Source organism: Heloderma suspectum, chromosome 6 (genome assembly GCF_057233095.1).
Source record: "Heloderma suspectum isolate Gila_16-S chromosome 6, 16-S_ref, whole genome shotgun sequence".
NCBI lineage: Eukaryota > Metazoa > Chordata > Lepidosauria > Squamata > Helodermatidae > Heloderma > Heloderma suspectum.
Genome location: NC_139463.1, coordinates 89,388,403 through 89,415,374, shown reverse-complemented (window position 1 = coordinate 89,415,374; position 26,972 = coordinate 89,388,403). Strand labels below are relative to the sequence as shown.

The following is a 26,972-nucleotide window of genomic DNA, read 5'->3' as shown; positions in this document are numbered from 1 at the left end:
TGCAACTTTCAGGCATTTTTGGATGAAGCTGATTACCTTGACCCATTTCAGTCTAGCTTCAGGTCCAGGTTGCACATGGAATAAGCCTTGGTTACCTGCTGGATGACCTTCTTCAGAAGAGGGATGGAAAAGTGCAAGCCTGTTGCTGTTTAAGCATCCCTCATTGGCTTTGGATACCATCAATTGCAGTATCCCTTTTCACTGCCTTTGTGACTTTGGGGCACCATTTTATAATGGTTCCGCTCTTACACACAGGGCCAGAACTAGAGATAACATTGGGTGAGTGAGCCTCAGACCCATGACACTAGGGGTGTGAAACATTTACCCCGTTCTGGCCGGCAGTCTGCGGTGGGGGGGAGGCGATCCATCCCTCCCCCCCAGAATCCTCCCTGGCCTGCTCTGCTCTGCGGCAAGGCCGCAGAGCCGCCGGCCAGTGCCAGCCACAGCCGAACTTCCCGCTGCTGCTGGGCTGCGGCTGCAAATGGACCAGCAGCGTCCGGAAGATGACCCAGAGCAGCCGCTGCCAGAGCTGCTGCCAGAGCCACCGCCATCACCAGGTAGGTCCATTCCGGTGGGGATTTTGGGGGGTGGCGAGGGGGGGTAGTGTGTTCCGCCATGGACTTCTTTATAATCTGGCCTCACTGGAGTCTGTGGCAGAATTCTCCAACATCTCTACATAACACTGGAACTGAGGAGCCTCACTGCACTCTATTGTGTCCCCAAAGCCGTAGGAGATCAATATGATGCAGTTGGAGGTGGTCATTAGGAGATCTAGGGCAGTATGCTGATGACACCCAGTTCTGTTTCTCTGCAACATCAGAGTCAGGAGAGGCTGTGCATATTCTGAACTCATCCCTGGATGTAATCATGGGCTGGAGGAGGGCTAAAGCACAGCAACTAAATCAAGACTAGACAGAGACCGTATGTGGGTGGTAAGCAGTCCAGGAAACAGGTTGTTTTCCTGTTCTGAAAGAGGCAACACTCCCTCTGTTTGAATAGGATATATCTTTGGATATATCTTTCCTCTGGATATATCCTTGTCATTGAAGGCCCAGAAACCCTCAACAGCTTGGAGCACCAATTCCCCACTTCAGCTGGTGTGGTAACTACACCAATTCCTAGAGAGGGATACCCTACCCACAGTGGTATATGAACCAGAGTAACCTCACAATTGGATTCATGTAATACACTATATTTGGAGTTGCCCTTCACCTCGTTCAGAAGTGGGAACTAGTTCAGAATGGAGCAAGAAGGCGTCTCAATAAGGCATCCAGCCATGTGCACATTTGTGTTGAAAGAAATGCACAGGGTGTTTAGGATATGAGCTATTGAGCCATATTCCAGGTTCTGTTGTTGACATACAAAGCTCTAAATCAGCTAGGAGCAAGGCACTTAGCAGACCATGTCCCCCTCTGTATACCTGGCCTATGCAAGCTTTCCCTGTTTCAATATTCCTTATCATACCACTTCTCCACTTTATGGTTTCTTTTTTTATTTGTTTATATCAACACTGTATTTTGACAGTGTTTGGATACTTTTCTATGTCATTTGCTTAGAGATTTTATTACCTCAAACACTCTGCAAGTATTAATCTTCCCAAATGAGAATTCCACGTTTCTTTCTTAACACCCACAAGTGAAACTACAACTCTCAAAACAGCTTTTTCTCAGACCTAACCACTCTCCACCAATGTTTCTAAATAGGTGGTGCCCATTTCCCTGTGTAATGACAACTGCCGTCCTGGTTACATCAGGAAAAAGAAGGAAGGGGAGCCATTTTGCTGTTATGATTGTGCCCCATGTCCTCAAGGGAAGATTTCTTATTGGAAGGGTAAATGTTCATCTTCACACATATCGAGCATGCTACATATCATACAGTATCATGCAAAACTGATATAATGGAAGTTGGCCTGGTCTTTGGTTTGGAAGGAGTAGGAAGACGTTACCGATCCTTGAACATCTTTGTCTGTGAAAGTTTAAAACAGTTATTGATGGAAAGATGACAGACAGACAGACAGACAGACAGACATATACTATGTGGTGTGGAACTTGAAAGGAGCATGTCAATGGGGACAGAATGACTAAAAGTCTTCCTAAATAGTCATTAGTACATTTCCTGGCCCACCTTTTGTAATGGAATTTAAAGAAAAAAAATCCCAGGAGGGCTTAGAGAAAGTTCGAGAAGACAAATAATTCTTATTCATCCACTCCAACCAGGGGGGTGGACAAGCTAGGTGTAAATGGGAAATAACACAGGACCTTTTGTGAGACCAAAGATGGAGAACAAGAATGAGACTGAACTTAGCTGTAAGCTCTGGAAGCATTTGGATTATATCTCCTTCTCTGGAGATCTGATGTGGGTTAAGCAGGGCTGCTATGTAGGGATGGCACGGGCACCCGATTCAGTCCAGAAATCCAGTGGACCTGCTCCTGTCTGCACCCCTGAGCCCTGCTTGCTGAGCCCCTGCCCCCTCTTGCCCCTTGCCCGCACTTGGCAAACGCCCTGCACTCACCCCGGCAGCCTTGTCAAGCTTTGCGGTCGCCATTTTCTGAGAAATAAAATGGCAATCGCAAAAATACGCTCGTAAGAAAGAAGAATGTGATTAGTCACCGGCAGTGGCATCAAGGGCAGGTGGAAAGATGTCAGCCCTAAGGGGGTTGGCAGTTTTTGCTTGTCCACACCATGGAGGGCCATGGTGTGTGGGATGAGGCTGACTGTGCCTCTGGAAATACTCAGAGGGGAAAGAGGGAGAAAGAGAGACAATTTCGGCTGAGCTTGTGGTGACTAGGTGAGATTTAGATGTCTTGGCTCACAGTTCACGCACTGCCATCATACTATACCAAACCAGAAAGTTCTCACATCCACAACATTTTTCATTTTATTTATTTTTGTTGCTTTGTTTTGTTTTGTTTTGTTTTGTTTTCCAGGCATGGATAAATACAGATGTATGTGGGCAGTGTTGTCTGATAAGGGCAGGATCTTTGAACCATGCTTAGGGATGGACGAAAGGGACTTACCTGGTCCCGCAGCTTGCTTCGCGGTGGGGGGGAGGCACTTCAGTTCTCCCCCCGAAGTTCAGGTGAGGGGGGGAGGCACCCCAACCCACCCGGCCGAAATTCAGGCTGGGGGGGAGGCGCCCCATCTCCCTGGCCGCGAAAAAAAAAGTAAAGTAAAAAAAAAGACACACACCCGTGATAGGCTACGTAAATTGTCAGGTAGCCTATCACGGTTGACTTTGAGAAAAAAAAAAAAGCACGTACGCAAATGGTGGCGCCCATGGGCATCGCCATTTGCGTTCCTTAGTTTGGAACATCTAGTCTACATAAAGATTTACGTAAACTATGGCAAAAACAAGGGAACGCTATTTGCGTTGCCCTTATTTTTGCCATAGTCTACATAAATCTTTACGTAGACTAGATGTGCCAAACTAAGGAACGCAAATGGCGATGCCCATGGGCGCCGCCATTTGCGTACGTGCTTTTTTTCTCTCAAAGTCAACCGTGATAGGCTACGTGACAATTTACGTAGCCTATCATGGCTGACTTTGGAAATCTAGCCGTGATAGGCTACGTAAATCATTACGTAGCCTATCACGTGTGTGTGTGTGTGTTTTTACTTTACTTTTTTATTTTGCAATGGCGGTGGTGGCAGCCAGTCAGAAGACCAGCCGCCGCCACCGCCCCCGCCAAACCGCCGCCGAACCGCCGCCGGGACCCGCTGCCAAGAGCGACATTCGGCCACGGTAAGTCCCATCCCGGGGGGGGCGGGGGGCCAGCAGAGAATTTCCCCACCAATTTTGGGGGCCCGAATACATTGGCATTCAGCCTCCGGGAGATTCATGGAGAAATTCTCCACCATCCCTAACCATGCTACACTTTTGCTTTGAGGCCTCTACCTTCTTCCTAGATTGCATCAGCTGTCTTTCTCTCATTTTTTTTTTTTTTTAAAAAAACCTGCTACTTTTTCCTTTTCAGATATGGATTCCTGCACTGAATGTTCAGGAGATCACTATTCAAACGTAGAGCAGAATCAATGCATTCCCAAGGTTATAAGCTATCTCTCCTATGAAGAACTTTTGGGGATTTCGTTGTCTTTATCTGCTGTTGGATTTGCTGTGATCACAGCTTTCATACTTGGAAACTTTGTGAAGCACCAGGACACTCCCATAGTCAAAGCCAACAACCGGAGCGTCACCTACATCCTCCTCATCTCCCTCCTCCTTTGCTTCCTCTGCTCCTTGCTGTTCATTGGAGAGCCAAATACGATGACCTGCCTTCTCCGGCAAACAGCTTTTGGCATCATCTTCGCAGTTGCTCTTTCTGCTCTTTTGGCAAAAACCATCACTGTGGTTCTGGCATTCATGGCAACCAAACCAGGATCTAGAATGAGGAAATGGGTAGGGAATAGGGTGGCAAATTTGATAGTCATGTCCTGCTCCTCCATTCAAACAAGCCTTTGTGTGAGTTGGCTAAGCACTTCTCCTCCATTCCCAGATAAGGACATGCATTCACTGAATGGAGAAATTGTAGCAGAGTGCAATGAAGGCTCAGTCACCATGTTCTACACTGTCCTGGGCTACATGGGCTTTCTGGCCATTGTCTGCTTCACAGTAGCTTTTCCAGCCAGGAAGTTGCCAGACAGTTTCAACGAGGCCAAGTTCATCACTTTCAGCATGTTGGTCTTTTGCAGCGTTTGGCTCTCCTTTGTTCCAGCCTATCTGAGTACCAAAGGAAAATACCTGGTGGCCGTCGAGATCTTCTCTATCCTAACTTCCAGTGCTGGCTTACTTTCTTGCATCTTTTTCCCCAAATGCTACATTATAATGTTGAGGCCTGACCTAAACGTGAAAGAGCAAATAAAAAGAACAAAATGAATGACAAAAACAGTTGAAGAATATGAGAATCAATCTTCTTTTTCAAAAATGTATGAATCATGTGTCTGTGTTGCATATGAAGGACAAGTATTGCCCGTACTTCTCAGCGAAACATTTCCTATTGGATTGATAAATATGGAATCAGATTTTATTCTTATTAATCATTACGTTCTACTGAGAACACTCTGGGTTGCTCCCTAATAACTGTCAGCTGAAAGCCTTGGCTTGTGACTACACACCTGCCACACCTTTATCCCACATGCTACAGGGGGAGTGAGACATACTTCCTCTGGCTAAATCCTCATTCCATAATGTAGCAGCCATATCGGGGGTCAGACTAAGTAGCCTCATGTTACTGCCAAGTTATTGTTTAGCAAAACAAAAATGTGGAAATCTCCTGACTCAGCAAGGCTAAGATTAAGTCAAATTGCATATCATGTTCCTGTTCTTTGCTTATTGTATATCATGTTCTCTTCTGTTCTCTGCTTATCATGGTTACCCTATAACCAGTTTCTTGTATTATAAACAATGGTGCTAGGAGAAGAAATGTTGAGGACTGCAACCCCACACGGGAGGGAGAGGAGGAGCCATTTCCTATGTATCACAATATCTATAAAAACAATGTGCTGATGTAAATCGGGGCTTCTGGCTCTTTGGAAATGATTCCAGCCTTAAGCCCGTGCGTTAAATAAAGAAACTCTTTTTCCTTCACTCCGTGGTCTCTCTGACTCTGAGTTGTGCAACAATATGTTTTCAATGTTGCTTTGATAGTAGCCTAGTGCTTTCTAGGGATGTCAGAGAAATCCGCTGCTAATTGAAATGAGTATTTGTGTTCCCCTTAAGTATGAGTCTTTGTGTTGCCCTTGTGTAAGTATTTACATAGCCTATCACGGCAGGCCAAAAAAAACACACAACACACCAGCATATGCAAATGGCAGCGGCTATGGTGGCTGCCATTTGCTTTCCCTATTTTTCGCCATTTTATCTTACGTAAATATTTACGTAGGCTATTACGGCCGGAGAAAAAAGGGGAACACAAATAGTGTCCTTGGAATCTGGCCTCAGGAATCTGCAGCAGATCGGGACCACTTCCTTCCGCTCCAGGAGGCCTGGAGGCCGAACAGCACTCGGCTTCTTCTTGCCAGCCAGAACCATTTGTCTCCTCCTTGTCCCGGCCAATTGCCATGTCTTAAAAAAAAAAATGGCAATCAGGAGGATGTGCCCATAGACTTATATGCAAATAGAGTCATGAATCTTGCATATACGTCTATGTCTCCATAGGCTTATATGCAAGATTCATGACTCTATTTTGCGTATAAGTCTGTGGGCACATGTGATCAGCAGGGAGGTCGCCCCTGCCGCCTTCTGAAATCCTCAGGTAGCCAGAATCAACACGCAGAGAATAGGGCTCTTTTCCAAGGCTTTATTCCCATTCAACCTAATGACGCTTACAGATGCTAATTGCTTGATCCTCCGAATGAGACCTAAGAGAGCTGCCTACTTGGGGGTTCTAACCTTAGGAATCAGTTGACCTCTGTTTGGAGGGGAAGGCGGGAAGCCTCTGCACTTATGGGCTAGGAGGAGAGTCCACCCTTTTCTAGGGATGTACGAATCCCAGTCACCCATCCATTCCGGGGTGTCCGCGGTGGGGGAAAAGCACTGCGTTCCTCCCCCAGAATCCTCCCCGGCCAGCTCCACTCTTTGGCAACTCTTGGGAATGTGAGTGGCCTGGGAACATGAACTGCCTTCTGAGGCAAACAGTGTTCGGCATCATCTTCTCCATCACTGTTGCTTGTCTGTTAGCAAAAATCATCACTGTGTAGGGATGGACGAAAGTCCCTTACCTGGTCCCGCAGCTTTTTTTGGGGGGGGAGGCGCTTCGTTTCTCCCCCCGAAATTCTTGGTGGGTGGGGAGGTGCCCCGCCCCTCCCCACCAAAATTCTGGCTGGGGGGGAGGTGCCCCATCCCTCCCCACCGAAATTCTGGCTGGGGGGGAGTGTCCCGTCTCCCTGGGCACGAAAGAAAAAAGTAAAGTAAAAAAAAAAAAAGTGATAGGCTACGTAAAGATTTGCATAGCCTATCACGGCTAGATTTTCAAAGTCAGCCGTGATAGGTTACGTAAATCTTTACGTAGCCTATCACAGCTGACACTGAAGAAATAAAAAAACCACGTACACAAATGGTGGCGCCCACGGGCGCCGCCATTTGCGTTCCTTATTTGGGCACGGGTAGTCTACGTAAATATTTACGTAGACTAAGATGGCGAAAATAAGGGGGAATGCAAATAGTGTCCGCTACACTATTTGCGTTCCCCCTTATTTTTGCCATCTTAGTCTATGTAAATATTTACGTAGACTAAGACGGCCAAAAATAAGGAAAGCAAATGGCGGCTGTCATATCCGCCGCCATTTGCATACGCTTTTTTTTTTTTAACCCAGACATGATAGGCTATGTAAGTCTTCACGTAGCCTATCATGAATGGCGGGGGGGAAGACTGCAAATGGTGGTGGCGGCGGCAGACGGTTGGAAGACCAGCCACCGCCGCTGCCAAAGCCGCCACTGGAGCCGCCGCTGTCCGGAACATCCTCCCCAGGTAAGTCTCATCCCAGGGGGGATCTGCGGGGGGGTGGGAGGTGGCAAGCTGTTCCGCCACAGAGTTCGGGGGGGGGTGAATGCACTAGCATTTGGCCTCACCAAGATCTGTGGCGGAATTCTCTGACATCCCCACATCAGGGTCTTTTCCAGGGAGTTTTCTCTTCGCATTAGGTGGCCAAAATATTTGAGCTTCAGCTTCAGTATCTGTCCTTCCAATGAGCACTCAGGGTTGATTTCCTTTAGGATTGACTGATTTGAACTCCTCGCAGTCCAGGGGTTCTTCTCCAGCACCACAGTTTGAAGGCATCAATTCTTCAGCACTCAGCCTTCTTTATAGTCCAGCTCTCACAGCCATATGTTGCTACTGGGAAAACCATAGCTTTGATTATATGAATCTTTGTTGGCAAGGTGATGTCTCTGCTTCTTACTATGCTGTCTAGGTTTGCCATAGGTTTCCTCTAGGGATGTACAAAAGTCACCTTTTCGCAGCTTGCCTTCGCGGTGGGGGGGAGGCGCTTCACTTTTCCCCCCGAAGTTCAGGCGAAGGGGGGGAGGCTTCCTGCCTTGCCAGGCCAAAATTCAGGCTGGGGAGAAGTGCCCTGTCTCCCCAGCCACAAAACAAAACGTAAAAAAAAAAAAAGACCCCGTGATAGGCTACGTGATGATTTACGTAGCCTATCACGGCTAGATTTCCAAAGTCAGCCGTGATAGGCTACGTGACGATTTACGTAGCCTATCACGGCTGACTTTGGAAATCTAGCCGTGATAGGCTATGTAAATCGTTACGTAGCCTATCACGGGGTCTTTTTTTTTTTTACTTTAATTTTTTTTTTTTGCGATGGCGGCGGCGGCAGCCAGTCGGGAGACTGGCCGCTGCCCCCGCCCGCGCCGAACCGCTGCCGAACTGCCGCCGGGAGGGACATTCGCCAAAGGTAAGTCCCGGGCGAGGTGGGGGGGCGGAGAATTTCACCGCTGATTTCGGGGGGCCGAATGTGTTGGTGCTCGGCCCCCTGAAGATTCGGGGGGAAATTCTCCGCCATCCCTACTTTCCTCCCAAGGAGCAAGCGTCTTTTAATTTCATGGCTACAGTCATCATCTGCGGGGATCTTGGAGCCCAAGAAAATAAAATCTGTCACTGCTTCCATTTCTTCCCCTTCTAAATGCCAGGAAGTGATGGGGCCAGATGTCATGATCTTTAGGGGTTTAATTTATATATACCATTATATAAATACCCCCTACATATTTTATTATACTTAGTAGTATATAAATATCACAAATGAATAATAAATACAATACATATGTTCTGCTCCCATTGAAAGCAGTTTAGAAACAGCCACATCTGAAAAATCAAATACTCTTGAGGAAAATAGGGGAATGTGTCTCTAAATGGGAACTTCTGACCTCCAAATGATGTTGTCGGTGTCGTTGCTTGTGCTGTTGCCTCATTTTGTGTGTAAGACAGGTTCTGCTCATCACAGCATGAAGACTCCTTCTCGTGCATGCAGAGTGAGTGACCACCTCAGCAGTAGGCATGAGTTTTATCAACAGAGAGACTTTGTCATTGGACAGATTGCTTCTACATTCTATTTCCTGTACCTTCCTACATCTGTCAGGGGAAAGTTATCTTCAATGTTCATGAAGGAACTCATGTAAGGACTTATCCTCTACCCTGGTAGTTTCATTTTGCTTATACCATAATAGACCACAAGGAAGAGAAATGGATTCTCGGAGTGCAAAAATACATTTGTTATAGGAAGCCCAATGCATTTTGGACTTTTTTTTCTTATTTTGAAACTGTCTTCAATAGTAAAGAAAAATGTTCTGCTGATTTTTCTTAGCAAATAATGGTTTCCTGTGTCAATCTACTGGCATCACCTACTGGTTTCCTAGAATAAATTTACTATTTTCTTGCTTATACCATGATAACCAGGAAGAGCTACTTAACCCACAGAATGCTTAAGAACCTTCAATTAGGTTTCAATAAGAAAAGTGGTATAAAGGCCACACTTGTGTTTTCATTAATTTACTTTGTTGATTGCTAATAATTCATTCAATTTCTTTCAATTGCATAATTCTAACATATCACTTTATTTTATTTTGGAAGACAATTAAAAAAATAAAGGCAACCAAAAAAAGAACATGGATAACAATATAACTAGATTGCTAAAGAAATAAAGTAGCTCACTAATTATCATTCTTATTCTATCACTGAATATTTGTGGAACAGCTAGAGAAAAACAGCTTAAATACTACATCACTGTACAATGAAAAGGATGACAACAAATGTTATATATTTTGTGTTTGTCTCTGTGTGTGTTATTTCATGAAGGCACGTTTGTGCATTAGTCACAAAAATATAGAGAACTGTACTTGGTTGGAAGTTGATCTAATGTGTGTAGGGCTTCCACATTGGAAATAAATGTAAACTGTGGCACCATAGTATCCATCTATCTTGAAGTTAGGATTCCTTGCTTGCTACACTCGCTGACTAATTTTGCATATGATCATAGCTACCCAAATTGTATCAATTTGCTGCTGTTTAGTTCATTGCTTTGGGGACTTCCAGTTATGTGCTATGTTGTTCATGCCTACTGAGAAGCAGGTCCTGTAAATTCAATAGGGCTGACTTCCAGGCATATGGTGATAGGATTGCAGCCTCAGATGTGATAGTTATTCTATTCAATAATGTTATATGATTGCATTGAGCACCATTTCATGTCTCCCTTATTCTGTCAATGCCACTGCCTCTGTTTTAAATATTTCCTTTCATCTTTTTTTTTTAAATTACCAGTGCCAGATTTTGCTCTTCTGTTTATGTTTTCCAGCACCAGAGGTTCTCCTTTTCTTTATTCTGAGTTAGTAAGGGATTCATAGCTGATCTGTCTGATTACTCTCCTCTGTTTTGGCACTAAACACTACTGTGTCCATTCCATATCCTAAGGTCTGTGTATGTCCTCAGTATCACCAATATATTCTCTGAATCCATGATCTTATGGAAGCCTCCCTTGCAAAACGTGCATGTTTATATCATCACAAGAAATGCTCATTTCACCTGTGCATCATTTGTTATCATGAGGGGTTTAGGAGTATGAGGTGTGGGCTTCTTGCCTCAGTCAGCATGAATTCACTGGCTGTGCTTGTTCAAGCCAGTTTTTCTCAGGTCCTCCAACTCCACTTATTATCTGCAAGGGGCTAATAAAAATAAGATGAGGGAAATACCCCTCCCTCCACACACACTGTTATTCCCCAATAACTGGTATGCAGAGGAAAATATGGTTTAGTACACCTCTGTCATTTCTGCCTTCACTCACCTTTTCTCTAAGCTGAACAGTCCAGAGGATGTATCCTTTCCTCATAGGTGAATTGCTCCAGCCTCCAGTTGTTCTTCTCTACCCTTTTCCCAGTCTACACTGTCTTTTTTAGGTGCAGTGACCAGAACGGCACACAGTATTTGAGTTCACGACACACTGTAGATTTCTCTGAGGGGAATATGAACCTGGCAGTTTCATTTTTTATTCCTTTCCTAATCATTCCAAAGGAATGTGCATTTTACAAAACAGCAACACTTTGGGTTGCCATATTCAAAAATCTCTCCACCATAGGGATGGTGGAGAATTTCTCCCCGAAACTTCGGGGGGCCGAGCGCCAACGTGTTCAGCCCCCCGAACAAGTTTCGGGAGAAATTCTCCACACCCCCCCACACCCCGCACCCCCCCCCCCCGGGATGGGACTTACCTTTGCCGAATGTCCCTCCCGGCAGCGGGTCCGGCTGGCGGTTCAGCGGGTGTTCATCCAGGGCGGGGGCGGCAGCCGATCTTTCAACCAGCTGCCGCCGCCGCCGCCATTGCAATAAAAGAAAAAAGAAAAAAAACGCCCCCGTGATAGGCTACGTGACGATTAACGTAGCATATCACGGCTAGATTTGCAAAGTCAGCCGTCATAGGCTATGTAAATCGCCACGTAGCCTATCACGGGTGACTTAAAAAAAAAAAAAAAGCACTACTTTTTTGTTTCTCCCGAACAACCTTCGGAGGACCGAATGCGTTGGCACTCAGCCCCCCGAAGTTTCGGGGAGAAATTCTCCCCCATCCCTACTTCAGATATGAAAGAGAAGGCAGTGCTTTGTGTTATAGCATGGTAATGCATGAACATTAAGGCACTTTCAAGGTACTCATGAACATTAAGTGACTTTCGTCCACCCCTACTCCACCACAATCCCAAGATCTATTTCTTGGTCTGTCACTGCTATCTCAGATCCCCTCAGCTTATATTTAAAGTTGGTATATTTTGCCCCTGTGCACAACACTTTACACTTGCTTATTTATTTATTTATTTATTTATTTCATTTCTGTACCACCCAATAGCTGAAGCTCTCTGGGCGGTTCACAAAAATTAAAACCAAACAACACACAATAAAACAATTTAAAATATATAGAACATTAAAACCACAATATAACAATACAACCACAATAAAACCTAGCAGCAGTACAGGAATTTAAAATACAGATTTAAAACAGCAAAGATAAAAATTTAGAAAGCTAAAATGCCTGGGAAAATAAAAAGGTATTCACCTGGCGCCGAAAGGAGTACAATGTAGGCGCCAGGCGAACCTCACTAGGGAGCTCATTCCACAGCCGGGGTGCCACAACAGAAAAAGCCCTCCTCCTAGTAGCCACCCGCCTCACTTCCTTTGGCAGGGGCTCACGGAGAAGGGCCGCTGATGATGATCTTAAGGTCCAGGCAGGCACATATGGGAGGAGGCGATCCTTCAGGTAACCTGGCCCCAAGCCATTAAGGGCTTTGAATGTTAACACCAGCACTTTGAATCGGGCCCGGAAATGGACTGGCAGCCAGTGCAGCTGGAAAAGTACTGGCGTAATATCAGCTCGCAGGCCAGTCCCTGTTAACAATCTTGCTGCCCTATTTTGGACCAGCTGAAGTTTCCGGACCGTTTTCAAAGGCAGCCCCACATATAACGCATTGCAGTAATCCAGACGAGAAGTTATCAGAGCATGGATAACTGTAGCTAGGCTATCTCTGTCCAGATAAGGGCGTAGTTGGTATACCAGCCTAAGCTGATAAAAAGTGCTCCGTGCCACTGAGTTCACCTGTGCCTCAAGTGACAGTTCTGGATCCAAGAGCACCCCCAAACTATGAACCTGATCCTTTAGGGGGAGTGCAACCCCCTCCAGAACAGGTTGAATATCACCTAGCCGGGCAGATGAACCACCCACTAACAGTACCTCCGTCTTGTCTGGATTGAGTTTCAGTTTATTAGCCCTCATCCAGTCCATTACCCTGCCCAGGCACTGGTTCAGAACAGCCACTGCCTCACCTGGGTTTGATGAGAAAGAGAGGTAGAGCTGGGTGTCATCCGCATATTGATGGCACCTCAGCCCACACCTCCGGATAACCTCCCCCAGCGGTTTCATGTAGATGTTAAACAGCATGGGGGATAAAATAGAGCCCTGTGGAACCCCATGGCACAATTGCCATGGCACAGAGCAATAATCCCCCAGCACCACCTTCTGGAATCGGCCATCCAAGTAGGAGTGGAACCACTGTGGTGCAGTGCCTCCAACTCCCAACCCAGACAACCTATCCAGAAGAATACCATGGTCGATGGTATTGAAAGCCGCTGAGAGGTCCAGGAGAATCAACAGAGTCACACTCCCCCTGTCCCTCTCCCGGCAGAGGTCATCCCACAGGGCGACCAAGGCAGTTTCCGTTCCAAAACCAGGCCTGAAGCCCGATTGAAATGGATCTAGATAATCCGTTTCATTCAAGAGTGCCTGGAGCTGTCCTAAAACCACCCGCTCAAGCACCTTGCCCAGGAAGGGGATGTTGGCCACTGGCCTATAATTATTAACATCCTCTGGGTCCAGGTTAGGCTTTTTCAGGAGTGGTCTACTTACTGCCTCTTTTAAAGCAGCAGGCACCACTCCCTCTCTCAAGGAGGAATTTACAACCTCCTGGACCCAGCCGGACAACCCCTCCTTGTTTGATTTAATAAGCCATGAAGGGCAAGGGTCAAGCACACAAGTGGTCGATCAGACTTGGCCAAGCACCTTGTCCGCATCCTCAGGCCTCAGTAACTGAAACTCATCCAATAAAACTGGACCAGATGGTGCTCTGAACGCCTCTACCAATGGAACTGCATTAATGGTGGTGTCCAATTCATGACGAATCTGAGCGACTTTATCCTCAAAGTGCCGTGCAAACTTGTCACAGCGTGCTACCGAGGGTTCCACCGTCTCTCTCCCTGGCCCAGAATGTAACAGGCCACGAACCACTCGGAAAAGCTCTACTGGACGACACTGAGAAGATGCAATGCTGGTGGAAAAGAACTGCCTCTTTGCCACCCTCACCGCCACAGAGTAGGCTCGATAGTGGGCTCTTACCTGTGTTCGGTCAGACTCAGCACAACTTTTCCTCCACCTGCGTTCTAGCCGTCTCCCCTCTTGCTTCATTGCCCTTAGCTCAGGTGTATACCAAGGAGCTGGCCGGGCTCTGCTCAGAGGGAGAGGGCGCTTGGGCGCGATCGTGTCAACCGCCCGAGTCATCTCTGCATTCCACAGAGCGACCTGGGCTTTGACAGGAGCACCAGCCATACCAGCAGGAAAATCCCCCAGAGCCCTCTGGAATCCATCGGAATCCATTAATCTCTGGGGGTGGACCATTTTAATAGGTCCCCCACCCTTGCAAGGGGAAAGGCCGCCAGAAGTCTAAACCTCAGCAGGAAGTGATCTGACCATGACAAAGGAACAGATGTTAATTCCTCCACTTTCAGATCACCATCCACCTGCCCAGTCGAGAAAACCAGATCAAGCGTGTGTCCTTTTATATGCAGTGGGCCGATGACATGTTGGGACAGCCCCATGGTTGTCATGGCGGCCATGAAGTCCTGAGCCGCCCCGGATACAGCGGCCTCGGCATGAAAGTTGAGATCCCCCAGGACCATCATCCTGGGGGTCCTCAACACCAAGTCCGAGACCACCTCCGTCAGCTCAGGCAGGGAGTCTGATGGGCAGCGGGGTGGGCGGTACACCAACAGAATCCCTAATCTGTCCCGGGTACCCAGCACAAAGTACAAACACTCAAGATCTGCACTCGAATGAGCAGGAAGCCTGGAGAGGGAGATTGAATTCCTATAGACCACGGCAACCCCCCCTCCCCGACCCTCAAGTCGGTGTTGGTGCTGCACCGAGTACCCAGGAGGACACAGCTGGGAGAGAGTGACCCCTCCCAGTTCCCCCACCCAGGTCTCAGTAATACATGCCATGTCAGCCCCCTCATCCACAATCAAATCATGGATGAGGGAGGTCTTATTTTGGGCCGACCTGGCATTCAGCAGCAGCAGCACCAGACCCGAGGGCAGACTGGTAAGGCTGCCAGGAACCATCAGGTTGGGGGAAGAACAAGAAGAGGGGACAGCTGTAAGGTGTCTAGCCCCTCTTCTCCTCAGCTGGCCTGTTAATCCCCCAACGCCATACTTCCCCCTACCCATGACCACAGTTATGGTGGCACCTCCCCCACCCCCTGAGTTGCCCAATCGTCCTCCCAGGCACATATTAAAATATTAGGATATAAAATACACAACAGTTTAAAAGAATATAAAAGAGATAAAAGAGAACAGCAGCTAAGAAGGAGCAGATAGTCCACGTTTGCCCCTTCCCCTTGTCTTTAAAGCTGCTGCCCTCTTCTGCTGCTGCTATTTGCTGCTAGTATTGTGGCTGCTGGTGTTTTTCGCCATATAATTTTCGCCATAGTCTACATAAATGTTTACGTAGACTAGACGTGCCAAAATAAGGAACGCAAATGGTGGCGCCCATGAGCGCTGCCATTTGCGTACGCGTGGTTTTTTTTTTTTACTCAGCCGTGATAGGCTACGTAAACATTTAGGTAGCCTATCACAGCTGACTGCAGGGACGCAAACAGCGGGATGCCTCCCACAGTTCGTCTGGCATGGGGTCTGGCAGCGGACGTGCCCACGGAGCCAACGCACGGAACCGGTCGATCTGGTTTCGTGACAAAGAATCGGCTACAGGGTTCCCCAGACCCGGCACGTGGCAGGCGCAGAACCATATGTTGTGGCGTAGGCATTGGAGGGTAAATGCTCTAACTAACTCCATGACCCTTTGGTTTCTGGAGGATAATGTATTAATGACGTGCACTACAGCCAAATTGTCGCACCAAAAAAGAGCGACAGAGTTGGCCATCAAGTCTGCCCAAATATGTACAGCCACGTAAATGGGGAAGAATTCCAGGAAGGTGAGGTCATAACAGATACTGCCGGCAGCCCAGCTCTCCGGTCACTGGCCCAGGCACCACCAGTCTTGCCAAATTAGCCCAAAACCAAAGGTGCCAGCCGCGTCCGAATGGATCTGCATGTCGGCGCGTAGAAGTAACTCGCGCCTCCAAAAGGAGATGCCGTTAAAGTCTCTCAGAAATTTAAGCCATACCCACAGGTCCATGCACATAGCGGAGGTGACTCTGGTGGGATGATGCGGGAGTCGAAGACCCCACATTGCCCAGCAGAGCTGTCGCAGGAATGCGAGGCTGGGGGCCACCACCCTACAAGCGATGTTCAAATGGCCAACGACCTCTTGGAGGGCTCTAAGGGAGACCTTACGAAGGTGCAAGATGGATTGGAGCTTATTCCTACATACCAGCAATTTATCGTGAAGGAGACGAGAACACTGTGCTAGGGTATCGAGCTCGATCCCTAAGAACGTCAAAGTAACAGCTGGGCCCTCTGTCTTCTCATGTGCCAAAGGGACACCTAAATCTGAGGAAAGGGATATGAATGCCTTAATCAGGTCAGACCATTGACTGCCGTCCCCGGGTCCAGCAAACAGGAAGTCATCCAAATAATGGACCACATCACCGCAGACCGTCTTATCCCATACGGCCCATTCCAGAAAGGTACTAAATGTTTCAAACATGGCGCAAGAGATGGAGCATCCCATAAGGAGGGCACGGTCCATGTAAAATTTGTCCTGGAAGGAGAATCCCAGCAAATCAAAATCCAGAGGATTGATAGGCAAAATGCGAAAAGCGGATTTGATATCACACTTGCTCATCAATGCCCCGCGGCCCAGGGCTCTTATCATGGCTACCACAGTGTCGAAGGATGTATAACGCACGGAACATAGGTAATCTGGGATTTCATCGTTAACCGACTGGCCCTTGGGGAAAGAGAGGTCATGAATTAACCTGAACTCACCGGGCGATTTCTTGGGGATAATTCCCAAAGGGGAAATCCGCAGGTTGGGTAGCGGGGGCGAGGAAAAGGGGCCGATGACCCGACCTGACTGAACTTCTTTGTTAATTTTGTCTTGCACCAAGCGCCACATGCTAAGAACAGACCGGTGGTTACCGGTCAGATATGGCTTGCGCAGACCCACAAAGGGGATCCTGAAACCCATTGTGAAGCCGCGTTCCAAGTAGATCACTGCTGGACGATTTGGGTAACACCTTAGAAGCGGAAGGAGCAGAAGGATCTTAACTGGGCTGGGGCCCTTTGGGAGGGGGAGGATGCCCACCGCCCTGTTTTCTGCCACCACGGCCATCCCTTGGGGGACCTCTCCAACCTCTGGCTCTTGGGCAGGAGGAGCAGGAGTGTTGACCACCACAAAAGGAGCACTCGTGCTGGAAGCAGCATGGGTTTCGGGAGCAGTAACCTTTGGAGCTGAACTCCAAGCACAGCCAGCGGTGTTGAACCCCTGGACCCGCAATAGGTCTAGCGGCTATTGCGGGCGACAGCTTGGCCAGGATGTGGCCGCTGTCGGACCTGTCGCCGAAGCCTGGCCTAGAAGGGGTCATGAATTGGAGCAAAGGTCCTGGTCCTTCAGATCCCAGCGCATGGAGGAGTCAATGGAGGCCCTCCTTCGAAAGGCCTCATCGTAGGCCAGCCATGCACTCCCTTCATAGTCGGTGTAAGCCCTGTATATTATGTCAAGGTATTTGGTGAGAACCCAAGCCCTCTCAGGGAATCTCTGTTGGAGGATGCCAGAGTAAATTAAAAAACCTGGCAACCAGTTCTCCCAGGTGTGAGGCACCTGGTGTGAAGTGTGATGCTTTGCTCCACTCAGGATCTCGGTCAAGGGTCCTATCTTTATTTCTGGGTTCGGGCTCGTGAAAGAGCAGGGCAAAGACATCGGTAAATTCACCCCGCAAAATCTTTTCTCTGGTGGCAATGGTTAAGTGAAAACCAATAGGGGAGGATGTAGCACCAGTGGGCATAGATCCTCGATTCAGGTTGGCACATGGGTCAACTGAGGACAACTGTGGGGCTAGGAGAGGAGGAGATAGGGAAGCCAGGGGGTCCCGAACCGAACCGGCGGGCCCCTGCCAAACACTGGCGGAGGCGACGTTAAGCGGATGAGGCTGGAGCAGTGGCGGGGCCGACGTGGTGGCATCTCCTGCCGGTAGCAGTAAGGGGAATGAGGTGCCAGGCCCCACTGAATTAGGTGGGTTGGCCACTGGAGCAGTTGAACTAGGAGTTGAGGCCAAGGCAACGGGCTGGGGAGTACTAACTGGGGAGGCTGAAGTAACTGAAGGAAGTGAGAGAGGGGGGACTGGGCCACCCTGAAGGGTAAACCACGGCAACCAACCCCATGGTATGATTTGCCCCATGCCCGGCCAGGCGAATTGAGGTGCCGAAGCAGTCTCACCTGTATCAATCGTGGGCGTGCTCTGATCCCTAGCTGGAAAAACTGACGTTGCTGCTTGTGTGCCCAGGGAAGATGAGGCCACAGAAGGGAGGAGCTCCACTGAAGGCGGTGCGCCTTCTGGAAGAGCCGAGGAAGAGGAGGTGGATGTCTCAATAGCGTCCAGGCGAGCTGAAATAGAAAGGAGCAACGAGCGTTGGGTCTGCTGCTGCGTTCACTTAGGCTAGACCGCTGAGGGTTTTTTGGGCCTGGCTGGGGGAGGGAGAGGGATCCCCGAGGAATGCTCAACAGCTTCCAGAAGAGAAAGAATTGATGTCAGTACTGGGTCTGAGAGTCCTCATCAGAATCGGGCCTTGGCGGTGGTTTTTTGGTGGGGCGGGACCCTCCCCTTCCCTTTCTTACCACCTTGGCCCTTCTTGGGAGGCATGATGCAAAAGGTGAGTTAAGCTTAGCTGCTATCGGAGACTTAAGTAAACAAGTGGGCACCCCGGGCAACAGGCAGCTACCTCACAATCTTCACGATCAGCGGATACGAGTTCCAGACTGAGAGATCAAAGCTCAAGAGGCGCAGCAAAGATTTTTTTCTTTTTATAATCAGCGGTGATGGAGACGCGCTTGAGCGTGGGCGCCCTCAGCCGAGGGTGCCCTGGCTCGGGAGGCGCCAAACAGGCAGCTGCGGCTGCTTCACAATTTAATGAATTAAATCTTTAATTAATTAATTTTTATTTGGGGGGGAGATGCCAATAGGAAAAAGAACTAAGGCACTGTGGGTAAAACACCCAGCCTCTGGCTCTGCAGCCAGACTCCCCTCCCCACCAGGCCGTCTCAACTGTCGAGCTGGGGGGGGAGGCAAGCACACAGCTGCCGAGACCGCTGCAGCCGGCAAACACCAGCGCCACACTCAACGCGCACCGCCGCCGCCCCTCGCCAGCACCAACGTCTCCGAGGCCGCAGCAAGGCAAGTGCAAGGCCGCAGCCGCTGGAAGCCGGCAGAAGGTGAGCCAGGAGGAGGCTGGTGGTCTAATAGACAGGCCAGCCGGCAGGCGGGCCGAGAGCCGGCCAGCTGGCCAGCGGGCTGGCAGACAAACAGGTGGGCGGGCGGGCAAATGAGTGAGGGGGCGGGTGATCGAGCAGGCAGGCGGACGAGCGAGCGGGCGAGCGAGGTGAGTGTGGGGGGTGAACAAATGGCCAAGCGAGCAGGCGGGCGGGTGCGCGCCACCCCACCCGGACCCCCGGGAAGAAGGAGTAAGGCGCCTCACCCAGGCGCGCACACCAGGAGCCGCAGCTGGTGCTCACACAGGCAGTAACGGCCGGCTGCGGAGAGGAGAGGTCTCGTGCTCGAGCGCTGCCACTGCGCCGCGGGCCAACCCGGGGCCGCAGCGGGCGCTCGAGAAGAAGAGCCGGCAAGGAGGGACGGAAGGAGGGGGGGCGGACATGATATCACCCAGCAACGTTGGCTCTCCCGACGACCAGCAGGCGCCGTCCCAGAGGGAGCAGCGCCGGAGCTCACGAGACCGGCCGCGAGTGTCGGCAACTCGATAGCCGCGCGTGAAGAGAAGCTTTGGTGCGCAGAAGCACGCTGAGTCCAGGTGGCTGGAACGACGAAACCGATCTCCAGCAGGCAAGAATCCCTCGTCGAATCCAGGCGAGTCTTTAGCTCTCAATAGCTGCGTCGCGCCAAAGAGCTGAGATAGGGAGGGGGGTCGAGTTTAAGACAACTCGGCCTGCTCCTCCCCGACTGGTGGTGCGACTGGGGTGCACCAATCAGAGGCCCATACGTCTTATCACCCCACCCGCCCACAATGCCCCCCCCCCTTTCAGCCAGACAAGCTGGCGCCGGGTAGGGCATTATTTTATAGGACAACCACTGTTTCCCAGGACTGCGACTGAGAACCATTTCAGGGTGGGATATCAAGGCCAGTCTGCCCAGGCTTAGGGAATGCATGGTCTGGCTCTTTTCCTCACTGGCCTACAGTTGTTTAAACCATTGTTTCATAAGAGCTGAGATTAATAAAACTGTAGACAGTTTCACAGCAACATAGTATACATCTCTTACTAACAATCCACAATTCCCCACATTGTGAGTCTGGGGTCAAAAATACTGGTTATATGAAACAATATGACCAATATTCTCTGTGTCTAAGTAGTCTGAGCAGGAAGCCGGCTGATATTCCCCTTGCTCTGGACAAAGAGAGGTTGGATGCACCAGGTCTTTGGCCCCCGCTGCTGCTTCCCCTGTTCTCCTCCTCTAGGTGTCACAACAGTGCCAGCACAGGGAAAGCACATTTTCTCCCCTGTAATTATCAACATGTCTCTGATTAATTGTCTTCCTCACTAAGCCCCAAGGGATATCTAGGGGCCTCGAGAAAAAATAACAACAACACTGGAATATTTTATAAAGCCATCCTTATAAAAGCTGGGCCAAAGGGCCAGAACCAATGTCACACAGGGGGCTGATAATATTATGCGATGTCTGTGCTGCAGACTGGGATTCCAATAGAGATAAAATATTAATAGTAGTTTGAAATAACTGCAACTACTAGGACCATCTCTACTAGGACCAGAGAGCTTCAGCTATGGGGCGGTATAGAAATATATCATCATCATCATCATCATCATCATCATCATCATCATCATCTCCTTTCCAAAGGCTTTTTCAATTTCTCAATATTGCTTGGTGCATCAGTACAAGAAGGGATCAAAAATTCCACAGAGATATACACCCGCATGAAGTAGTAACAAAAAACCCTGAACAGTCTGCAATTTAAAACTGGGGAACTGGTGTAGTTCTCCGCTTACAAAAATCTAGCAGTTTTTCAGTAGGGTCAGCTCCAGTTCAAGGCAGGTTACAAACAGGTGATTCTGAGATGTCAAATTCTCTTGAGAACAACAGAGAACTATGTTTCTATATGGGAACTTCAGTCCTCCAAATGCTCATGTCACTGGTATGGTTGCTAGGGCTGCTCCCTCATTTTATGTGCAAGACAGATTCTGTTCATCACAGCATGAAGACTCCTTCACATAAATGCAGAGCAAGTGACCATATCACTAGTCAGCATGAGTTTTATCAGCGGGGAGACCTTGTCGTTGGAGAGGTTGCTTCTACGTTCTCTTTCTTGTACCCCTCTACAACTTTCAGTGAAAAGCCATCTTCAGCGTTCATGAAGCAACTAATGTAAGGACTTCTGTATGTAAGGAATTTGATCTAATGTATGAAGGGCTTCCACACAGGAAATAAATGCAAACTATGGTGCCATAATATGTATCTCAAAACTATGGATTCCTCGCTTGCTGCACTTGCTCCTTGCTTATACATACTTGCATAAGGGGACTATGATACTGGCAATTTTGTTTTTGACCCATTTCCTAATTATGCCTAAGACAGAAAGTGTCTTTTGCACTGCAGATGCACACTGGGTCGACATTTTCATCAGGCTATCCACCACAACCCCAAGGTCCCTTTCTTTGTCAGTCACTGCTTGCTCAGATCCTGAATGTTTGTATGTGAAGTTGGGATTTTTTAGGGATGTACAAAAGTCACTTACCCGGTCCCACAGCTTGCTTCGCGGTGGGGGGGGAGGAGCTTCGCTTCTCCCCCCGAAATTCAGGCCGGGGAGAAGCGCCCCGTCTCCCCGGCCGCGAAATACAAAAGTAAAAAAAAAAAAAACTGTGATAGGCTACGTAACGATTTACGCAGCCTATCATGGCTAGATTTCCAAAGTCAGCCGTGATAGGCTACGTAAATCATTATGTAGCCTATCACGGGTGACTTTGAAAAAAAAACAAAAAAAGTGCGTACGCAAATGGCGGCGCCCATGGGGCACCGCCATTTGCGTTCCTTAGTTTGGCACGTCTAGTCTACGTAAAGATTTACATAGACTACAGGGACCAAATAAGGAACGCAAATGGCGGCGGCCATGGGGCACTGCCATTTGCGTACGCACTTTTTTTTTTCAAAGTCACCCGTGATAGGCTACGTAACTATTAACGTAGCCTATCATGGCTGACTTTGGAGATCTAGCCATGATAGGCTATGTTAATCGTTACGTAGCCTATCATGGTTTTTTTTTTTTTTTTACTTTGTAATGGCAGCGGCGGCAGCCGGTCGGAAGACCAGCTGCCGCCCCCGCCCCCGACAAAATGCCGCTGAACCGCCGCCAGGACCCGCCACCGGGAGGGACATTTGCCAAAGGTAAGTCCCATCCTGGGGGCGGTGGGGGGGCAGAGAATTTCACTGCCGATTTCAGGGGGCCGAATGCGTTGGCACTCTGCCCCCCAAAGATTCGGGAAGAAATTCTCCGCCATCCCTAGGATTTTTTGCCCCTACGTGCATCACTTTACAATTACTTACACTGAAACACAGTTGAAATTTTGATACCCATTCTCCCTGTTTGGGGAGATCCTTTTGGAGCTTCTCACAGTCCCTTTTTGTTTTACCAGGGATATTTAGTGGCCACTCCTCTGTATTTAAACCAGAGCAAACAATAGCAGACTTTGCTGGAAGCAACACATTGGTAACCTGGAAAGCTTCCTGGTTTTACCGGAATTGTGAACTCATTGGGATGTCTTCTGTGAAAAGCTGAACCCCAGGCTGATGGGTTGTTCATTGCGATGTTCATGAACAGGTTCTTGTCAAGGAACTAAGTGGTTAACTAAGTTCCTTGACTTAGTTAACTAAGTGTTAACTGTGGATCTTTATTGGGACTGTAAAGGCTCATCGCTGATTACTGGAATTACTGAACTAAGAGATTTTACTGTGAGTTGTGTCTTGGCTCTGGGAAGACAGGTTCCAGCAGCCTTGATGCTATTAGTAATATGCTCCTCAAAATGCTCTTCTGCATCTCTTATTATCTGCTTCCAACTCCTTTGCACAAGGTTGTGCTCTCATTTATTCTCCTTGTTTGGCCAAGGCTTTCATTTTCCTGAAGGAAGCATTCTTTTCTTTAAGAATGTCCTACACATTGCTCATTAACCATGCTGTTGACCTCTTGGACTTCGTGTTACATTTCCTGGCCTGTCTTATACATTCTAGCTGAGCTACTATTATTCTGGTTTCAAGTAATTTCCAAGTGATTTGAAGGTATTTAACCCTCTTGACACCCTTTTCAATTTCCTTTATATCAGTTCTCTCATTTTAGACTAGTTTTCGCTTTTGAATTCAAATGTGACTATGTTGAACTTCCTTGGCAATTTTCCACTTACATATGTATGAAATCTAGCCCCCAAGTCCTTCTTTGTGTGCTGTGTGTGAGTGCTAACTGGATGTATTTCAAACACATTTGGTTGGAGTTCCGTTTCCTTCCCTGGCTGACAAGTAGAAAGGATTGTGGCTGGGACCCCTTTTGCACCCCTGCTTCTCTCCTCATGATCTGTTTAAATGGTTGTATAATTCTACCTGAACAGACAATCAACATTTGCAGTGAACAAACATGAAGCTGACCCGCTCATAAAGAAACAGGGGGCAAGAGCACAAAGCACTGGAAAAGTAGAGTGAATTATATGCGTACGCTGGATAGACCCCTTCACCCTTCTAGCCTCAGTGACTATGCATTGGGAACTGGCCTGATCATACCATCTTGGATTAGGACACATTCTCCCTTCACCCCTTCTTCTCCCTGCTCTCTACATTCACCCCCAACCCTTTCATATTCCTTCACAAATGTTTTAGTAACTTCTGCTTACATAATGCCATCCTTCTAACTCCACAAACCCTTCCTACTGCCAGCTGAATACTCTGCACATATCCACAGCCTAGTTTTAGGTCTGCAGCCAGTCTCCATGGGAACTCAGCTAACCTCCCTATGACCCACGTTTTCATTATTGTCTCAAATAGTTTCTTTTTCTGGGGTCTAAATTCCAATGTGCTACCACAGTATTTCCCCAAAAGTGATGTGTTTGTTTAAATACTTATTTGTGTTAGCTAAAGAGATACACCCTTGTTTTCAGATCTGAGTTACCCCCACTTTGTCCATGACACCCTATTGCCAATGTTAAGAAGTTCCTTTTTATGAATGTGTGACTTTTAGAACATGAGCAACTTTGTACACGTAACTAGAAGGAGCACATCCAGGAACACCATCATGAGTTCTATCCATTGCTAGTTCAATCCTCTTTAAAGCCTTCTAAATTTGTGGCCAGTTCTAATCTGTATGGTAGGACTGTTGTAACGATTCCTTAGATAATGTACATGAAGCAAATTACTTCTTAAAGGCTAACTGTCATTTATATGGTATTACAGCAGCTGGCCAATCAATTCTTTCTTGGGTGGATTGTTGGTTAATACCTTAGGATGTCTGGCTGATGTTTCCTCAATGGGATCTAATGCTTAGGAGATGATGTGTCTTTGTGGGTGGTTGTTGTTGTTGTTTTTTACTGAGAAATCGATCAGAGCTTGGGGAAAGTGACACCCCTGTAGCTAACATAAGGGAGACATTATAAGACTGTGAAACATCTCAGACCGGAGCAGAGAACTGTGAGGTGGCTGAAGGATGCCACTTCTCTCCCGGAGGCCCTGGTATGTGGTGGTAGAATTTCTACTTTCAAGAAATTCATTGTTGCCTCCACTTATGTCCCAGCCAACTGTATATTGTAAATCAAAAGTTTTATTTTAAAAACATGCCATAAGTCTCCAGCACTTTCTGATCCATAGGAAACCAAGAACAGGTAGCACTACACAGAAATCCACTGTGTGGGGAAAGTGTAATCATATCTGTTTTCTTAAATGTTCAAAGGACTTAATATCTACCATTTCCACATGACGTTGGCTATGTATTCTTTGATAGGAAGACATGCAGAGTGGTGACAATGTGCATTATAGAACTGCCTGTGGCATAGACCCCTGCAGCAATGTCAGAACTGATGTATTTAAGCCAATTCCACATTAGAGATTCCATCTGACCAAATCGTCTCCATGGATGTCAACTCAAGGTTTTTGTGGTCCTCCTCCTCCTCCTCCTCCTCCTTCTTCTTCCACGTATATCTTCTACTGTGCAAACAGTTTAATAAATCAGTTTTGACTTTGTTTTCAGGGGTTATGCCAGGGATTACAGGAAGGCTTCCAGGAGCAGCAGAGAGCTAAAATACTGCAATGCAATCTTGAATACCACTTCTACACATAATTCAGGAGAGCAACCAATGCCCCATCAGAGATAATCATGGCTATAACAAACTGTCTAAAATGCTGCAGCTATTGGTATTATTTTATTACATGGTGCATAACTTTCATTGCAGTGTGATGCCGAAGAACTACCAGCATATTTTAGCCTTGGTGTTTGCTCTAAAGGAGATCAATGAAAATCCCACAGTCTTACCTAATGTCACCTTGGGGTTTCGCATCTGTGAGAGCTACTACAACCCACAGATTACTTATATGGGCACGCTTGGCCTGCTTTCTACACTGCATCAATTCCACCCAAACTACAAATGTGATGTGCAGAACAATTTGATAGCCATCATTGGAGGAATTTACTCTCTCATTTCACTTGAGATTGCCACAATCTTGGAGAATTACAAGATTGCACAGGTAGGTTTGTAGACATGAGTTGGTTTCTTCACCCCATAACGGCAGGAAGAATTTGATATTTGAATTTTGTCCCTTTACCCCCTACATTTTTTTCTCGTTTAGAAAGGTTTTCTCTAGTGGTTTTTTCAGTTCCATCGCTACTGCACAGGAACCTAGTTACTGAGTCCCTTTTAGCTATAGAGGGTTTATTCTGCTGACAAAACTTAATATTTTTTTTGTATAGAAGATGCAGTATTCCCTAATGGTGAGGTCCATTGTGAACATTATTAAAAACTCTGGGAATAAGTTTCATTTTTTTAAAAAAATTCTCAATGTAGTTTCTTCTTTTAAGAAACGTAGGTTGGATAACCCACACATTGTTCCATTCCATGTGTTGAAAATAATGGAATAACGTACATTAGCCTTCCAAAACCTTGAGCCCTCCAGATGTTTTTGACTTCAACAACCGCCAGGATCTGCCAGCATGGCCAATCATCAGGCATGCTGGGCGTTGTATTCCAAAACTTCTGGATAGCAGCAAGTTGGGGAAGTTTGATATACAGTGTTACTGTCATGTATTGGCTTTAGAGCTACATTCATTGACTGCTATAGCATCAAACTCAAGGTCTGCTGAATCTGGGGGCATATTTGATCTCTGCAAAACTGTCCTGGGTTCCACCTTAAAATGGCTGCTGCAGACCTGGCTAGTCAAAAAAGACAAGTAAACTTCCAAGAATACTGAGTACAAGGTGAGATCTGAGCCCCAACACACAACACTTCCTTTGAACCCAAAGTTTTCTGTGCCAACAGAAGCCAATTTCTTCTCTCTCTTTTTCCTCCCCATATCTCTGCCTGCCATTCCCCCCCTTTTTCTCTCACACCCCAGATCCCTACCTAAACTCTCCCGTCCCACACACACACACACACACACACCAGATCACCACCCGTAGAAACTCTCTTTCCCTGGATAAGCAACCAAAGACATTCTCTCTCTCTCTCTCTCTCTCTCTCTCTCTCTCTCTCTCTCTCACACACACACACACACAGAGACATACACAAGCACAGACACACACAGTCAAGGACACCATATATCCATCATGCACACACGCATTCATAAACACAGGCCCTGTCCTTCCCAACTCCCCAGGCTGCTGAAGCTGGATTCCCCAGGACCCTGGCCTGCTTCCTGCTACCATCTCCAGACCCCCAGGATGGCTTCCTGCTGGCTTCCCTGACCCACTTGCAGACCCACAGCAGCAAAAGGGGTCCCAACTTCCATCCCCTCCCCTTTTCTTGGTGGCTGGGTGTGCTGCAGATAGGGGTGAATGAA

General features: G+C 47.7%; 1 protein-coding gene across 1 annotated transcript in view; it reads left to right on the top strand.

Annotated features, from left to right (window-relative positions):
• LOC146341767 (vomeronasal type-2 receptor 26-like) overlaps positions 1-4,873 on the top strand; it is a 37,663-nt gene extending 32,790 nt beyond the window's left edge. Inside the window, exons 7-8 of the mRNA XM_084807665.1 lie at positions 1,704-1,830; positions 3,975-4,873. Of these exons, the coding sequence (XP_084663791.1) occupies positions 1,704-1,830; positions 3,975-4,873 (1,026 nt within the window). The remainder of the gene's footprint in view (positions 1-1,703; positions 1,831-3,974) is intronic.
• Positions 4,874-26,972: the final 22,099 nt, after the last annotated feature.